The following is a 6025-nucleotide window of genomic DNA, read 5'->3' as shown; positions in this document are numbered from 1 at the left end:
ATAAGTACATTCCTGGTAAGTATCCTACCATGTATAGTGCTGTATCCACAGCATTCAAAATTTCACCATTTGCTATAACCAATGGTGCCACATATGGATGATGTGCTGGTTGATGGTTTTACCTGTGTGTTTTTGGTGCTAATTATTAGGACAAAATTAGCACAAGCATCATGAAACTGGTGTAGGTTTTGCATTCAAAATTAATCTAATAAAGAAGCTCATATGCCTTCCCAAGGAGCAAATGACAGATTCATGACAATGTGATTGCCACTTGCAGGAAAATTCCATACCATCATCAATGCCTTTGCTCTCACCATGATGAGGTCAAAGAAAAATTTTATGGGGAACCAGAGACCTTTAAGAGAACAAGCTTGTTGTGACTTTAGAGTAGGCTGATTACCAGACATGGCAGGCAGTACTTGTGAGGAATGGAATTGGAAAAAGCAACAGCAATAGTCACTTATTACTGAAGACTTGTGCATCTCATGACCAACAATGTATTTTGTTTATCCAAACACAATAGAATTTCATGGATGTATCCTTGTAGCAAACATTGGCATGTAATAGACTGTGATTGCAAGGAAAAGAGACAGACAGAACATGTAAATGACAAAGGTAATGTGTGCTGCAGAGTGCTGGACTGATCATAGACTTATCTTCTCCAAGCTGAATATTTTTATTCAACAAAGGTGGCCCCAAGGCAAAAAGACTAATGGAAGAATTAATGTCAACAAATTAGTGCATTTCTCTGAGAAGGAACAGGTTGTTGTTATGTTGGAGGGTGAGTTAAACTAGCAAATAGTTGGCAACTGTGGAGCAGAAAAGGAGTGGGCAGCTTTCAGAGATTTAGTGTACAGCACTGCATTTGCTCATCTGGGCCAGAATACGTGAAAACAGCAAGACTGGTTTGATGAAAATATTGGGGAAATTCAATATTAGTGTTAAATAAATACTTTCGAATGATGAATGTTTATTGGCTTACTATAGAGACTGCTGAGGAGGTAAGCTCTTTTAACTAAGGGAATAAATGAATAAATTAATACATGAATTAATAAATAAAGCATCTATTAAATACTTACTATGTGTAAATAGATAATAGAAAGATAAGACAGTTTCTGCTGTCAAAAAGATCATATTCTGATGGAAAAGATAATAATACAGTTTCTCTCTCTCTCTCTTTTTTTTTTTTTTTTTTTTCATTTCAGGAAACATACCTTATTCATTTAAGCCATATCCTTAGTGCCCAGCATGGATGCTCAGTAAACATTTGTTATTAATAATAGCTCACATTACATAGTGCTTAAAGTGCTTTATATACATTTATTTATTTGATTAATGTAACAAATGCCTGTATATATAAAAAATTTGAAGCAATTCTAAAGTGTTAAATAATTTAAAATTTCTCCTTTGTGCTTTCATTTTTTATTTCTGATTTCTCAGTGGGTAAATTATTACTCTTTCCAAAGCAGCCAGGCAGATGAGTAGACTTCTTGGTTGGAGTAGCTATTTCTGAGCTCTGAAATTCATTACCATCCAGCTGCCCCTTTCCCTCACTGTAACCAAATCAATCATTTAACAAGCCTACATGAAACACTTAGCTCTGAGTGTTAGGAAGAGACAAAGAACTGAACACACTCATCTGCCTTCAGTGAATTCACATCGGCTGTTGTTCAGTTCTTCAGTCACATCTGGCTCTTCAAGATCACGTGGACTATAGCATGCCACGCCCTTTGATCCTTCACTATCTCTTAAAGTCTGTCCATGTTGATGTTCATTGTTTCCATGATACTATCTTTCCATCTCATCTTCTGCCATCCCCTTTTCCTCATGCTTCTATCTTTGTTAACATCAGGGCCTTTTCCATGAGTTACATCTTCTCATTATACCGCCAAAGTATTTAAGCTTCAGCTTCAATATTTGATCTTCCAGTTCATAATCTGAATTAACTGCTTTATGTCTTAACTGATTTGATTCCTCACTGTCCAAGGGACTCTCAAAAGTCTTCTCTGTTATGACCTGTCTCAACCATTATTCTTCTAGACTAGGTAGCTAAGTAGAACAATGAATAAAGTACTAGATAAAGCCAGATGGTCATTTACGTTGTTTTTCTGTCATGTCTGACTTTTTGTGATCCTCATTTGGGGATTTCTTGGAAGAGATATACTGAAGTGGTTTGCCATTTTCTTCTCTAGCTCATTTTATAAATGAGGAACTGAGGTAAACAGGGTTAAGTGATCTGCCCAGAGTCACACAGCTAATAGGTATCTGAGGCCAGATTTGAACTCTTGAAGATGAGACTTTCTGATTCCAAGCCCAACACTTTATCCACTGCACTACCTAGCTGCCTTGACTTTACCTTCCCCCCATTCCCCACTCACATTCAATTCATTTTATCAAAGTCCCATTGAACATTTGGGGAAGTTTTGTATTAGAGGCAAACTTTCCAGGTTAGTATCAAGAATAATTAATGAAATGAATACCTTTAAGGTGCCAAATTTGTCATATTTTAAAGGCAATTTTTTAAATTTGGGGAAATATACCAAGAATTGATATTTTGCCAATAACCTTATTGCTTTTGTGGGAAAGGATAAAGATGAATACTGTGAATTTGGGGGAAGCATTTCCCCAGATAAAACAACCACCTCAGAGGCCAATGAACAGATCTATGGAGGTATGTTATTGGGGACTCCCAGGCTACTCTTTATTTCCCTTCTTCCTGGTAACAGGATGGTGAGCCAGACAGATACTAGCTTTTTTTCCCCTGAGGCAATTAGGGTTGAGTGACTTGCCCAGGGTCACACAGCTAGGAAGTATTAAGTGTCTTAAATTCAGGTCCCCCTGACTTCTGGATTGGTGCTCTGTCCACTGCACCACCTAGCTGCCCTGGACTGATATTATCTTGAAGAAAGTCTCCCCTCTATTAGAAATTACTACCCACAGAGAAACTCATTTTCTCAAAGGAACAAATCTGATCTTTATTAATTATTGGGATGCTCAGACTTTCACACGCTGAGACTCCCTCCTCTTTTCCTTTCCAACCTTGCAATGTCACTCACTGATTGCTCTTAGCAAGCCTAAAAAGCTATTAAAAACTCAATCTATATCTTAATAAATTGAAGTTGCTAACAGCAGGTATAGTCTTTCTTAGCAAGATAATAATAAATTTCAGCCAATTAATCAACCAGCAATTATTAAGTACCTACTATGCTCCAGGCAATTTTCTAAACACTAGAGATCCAAAGAAAGGTCAGAGACAGACCAGTTCTCAAGAAAACAGCATGAAATTGTTGTTTTCTCAACTGCAAGTGGTTATATTTGGGAGAAATTACTTGGCAATCCCTTGGACAAAATGCACAAATGTTGGAGGTTTGGCATTATTTACTGAGATGGTTATGCTGATGTTAACATGCTTGCAGGTTAGGCAGGGTTCTTCAGCACTCAGTAGGACATCATGTCTTTCAAATTTAGACTGCTGAGACAATGCAGGGCTGGGACTTGAGAAAGTTTCAGGATGAAGCAGAGTGGCCACAAGGAAGGACAGTGGAGTAGGTAGCTGTGGAGAAGGTCTAGATTTCTGCTCACTCCCCCACCCCCCTCCACTGGACCTATTTAACCTTCTTATTCAGTTTCAAAAAAATAACTGATAAACTGTAATATGTTCAGAGAAGAGTATTAGAAGAATGGCCAACTTTGTGTGGAGATCATTTAGGCCCAAGATTAAGTCCTATCATTATACAATGACAAAACTGATATCCTAAGAAGTTTAAAGATTTAATGAAGGCTAAAGAACAAGGGGCATAACATGGGTATTGAAACGTAGGTCCTCCACTAATACATTGTTGGTGGAATTGTGAATACATCCAACCATTCTGGAGAGCAATTTGGAACTATGCTCAAAAAGTTATCAAACTGTGCATACTCTTTGATCCAGCAGTGTTACTACTGGGCTTATATCCCAAAGAGATCATAAAGAAGGGAAAGGGACCTGTATGTGCAAGAATGTTTGTGGCAGCTCTTTTTGTAGTGGCCAGAAACTGGAAATTGAGTGGATGCCCATCAATTGGAGAATGGCTGAATAAATTGTGGTATATGAATATTATGGAATATTATTGTTCAGTAAGAAATGACCAACAGGATGATTTCAGAAAGGCCTAGAGAGACTTACATGAACTGATGCTGAGTGAAACGAGCAGGGCCAGGAGATCATTATATACTTCAACAACAATACTATATGATGACCAATTCTGATGGACCTGGCCATCCTCAGCAATTAGATGAACCAAATCATTTCCAATGGAGCAGTAATGATGCCCAGAGAAAGAACTCTGGGAGATGACTAAGAACCATTACACTGAATTCCCAATCCCTATATTTATGCCCACCAGCATTTTTTATTTCCTTCACAAGCTAATTGTACAATATTTCAGAGTCCAATTCTTTTTGTTCAGCAAAATAACGGTTTGGTCATGTATATTTGTTGTGTATCTAATTTATATTTTAATATATTTAACACCTACTGATCATACTGACATCTGGGGGAGGGGGTGGAGGGAAGGAGGGGAAAAATTGGAAGAAGAGGTTTGGCAATTGTCAATGCTGTAAAGTTACCCATACATATAACCTGTAAATAAAAGGCTATTAAAATAAAAATAATTAAAAAAAATTTAAAAAAAGAAAAGAAACCTGGATCCTCTGATGTCCAAATAAACAGTAGTATTCCCACTAAACTATAATTTCTAAGGTGTTTTCCAACTTTGGGATTCTGTTTTGACATATTGTGTCATTTAGTGGTTACTATTCTTACTATCAGAAATGCTATCCTATCTCCCTCGGTTTCTCCTTCCTTAATTAAATTGTAGCCATGAGTTCTGACTCAGTGCAACATGTTCTTCATAAATACTTCCTTTACCAGACCAGACCAGAGATGTCTACCTACCTTTAAGGCCTATAGTTCTTTCAGTCAGTTGGTTTATTAGAGAATCGATACTACCTTGTATTATTGAGTGGCCTTCCACTAAGACCACTTAACCTCTCAGTAGTTAGTGTTAGGCAGGATGCTGCCTTTCCACTCCATGACCACTCTGCCTGGTAGGGAATGCCTTGTTTCAGAAGGGGAGGAAGGTGTATGAAGACTAGAAAGGTAGGAAGGGGACATGCTGTTAAGTTGTTTGCTAAATAAATTCTACCAAGTTGGTACTTTCTTTATAAGTTCTAAAAAGTTTCCTGGAACAATGAAAAAAGTTAAGTGATTTCCCCAGAATCCCTACTCAATAAAACAGATATCTTATTATCTATCTATAAAATATCTTATCTCTCTTATAAGATAGATTATCTATTTTATAAGATAGATAATCTATCTTATAGATTTATTTAATATATATCTATATGTCTACACATACCTATCTTCTTTGCACATAATTGTTTTCATTTTAATGTGGGCTCCTTCAGGACAGCGCTTCATCCAGCCATTAACACAATGCCTGGAGTATGTAGCTTAACGCATATTTGCTTTCTTGATAGGTAGTTTGCTATAATAATGAAGTTATTGATGATTTAAAAAAACAAAAACAACCTCAAACTTTAAGGGGTTTGTTTTATCAAACTCATTGAAAATTGTAATACCTGAGGGCCAAGAATCCTCTCCTCCACCAAATGTTAGGGTTAAGCGCACGACTGATGCCCAAGAAATCACTTTTAAGAACGGATATACTTTATGAGGTGCGCACCTTTGAGCAGAGGCCCTCCAGGGCTACCTCCCGGGGAAGGCCCCGGCAGCTCTCTCCTCAGCAGAGGCTACTTCAGGTCTGAAGTCCAGCCCAGACCTCCAGAGGGGACCTCTCCACTGCGGGGAGGCCTGATAAAGTGGAACAGCTGCAGCTCAAAATTCTCCTTCATTTCCCCTTTCCTCCGCCCACTGCCCCGGCCGGGCTTGGTGCAAGGAGGGGGCGGCGCCCCTCGGCTCGGCCCGGTCGGGCCCGCGCTGCGCGGTCTGAGCGCCCGTGGGGAGGGGCCCGAGCCGCGCAGG

The 6025-nt window shown here is 38.7% G+C and overlaps 1 protein-coding gene across 1 annotated transcript in view; it reads left to right on the top strand.

Moving 5' to 3' along the window:
- Positions 1-5622: 5622 nt before the first annotated feature.
- Positions 5623-6025, top strand: part of LOC105749262 (chondroitin sulfate proteoglycan 4-like) — an 81309-nt gene continuing 80906 nt past the window's right edge. Inside the window, 4 exon segments of the mRNA XM_031965015.1 lie at positions 5623-5849; positions 5852-5897; positions 5899-5996; positions 5999-6025. Coding sequence (XP_031820875.1) covers positions 5714-5849; positions 5852-5897; positions 5899-5996; positions 5999-6025 — 307 coding nt within the window. The 5' untranslated portion in view covers positions 5623-5713.

This window comes from Sarcophilus harrisii, chromosome 1 (genome assembly GCF_902635505.1).
Source record: "Sarcophilus harrisii chromosome 1, mSarHar1.11, whole genome shotgun sequence".
Taxonomy (NCBI): Eukaryota; Metazoa; Chordata; class Mammalia; order Dasyuromorphia; family Dasyuridae; genus Sarcophilus; species Sarcophilus harrisii.
The sequence above is the reverse complement of the archived record's forward strand: the minus strand, read 5'-3'. Positions and strand labels throughout refer to the sequence as shown.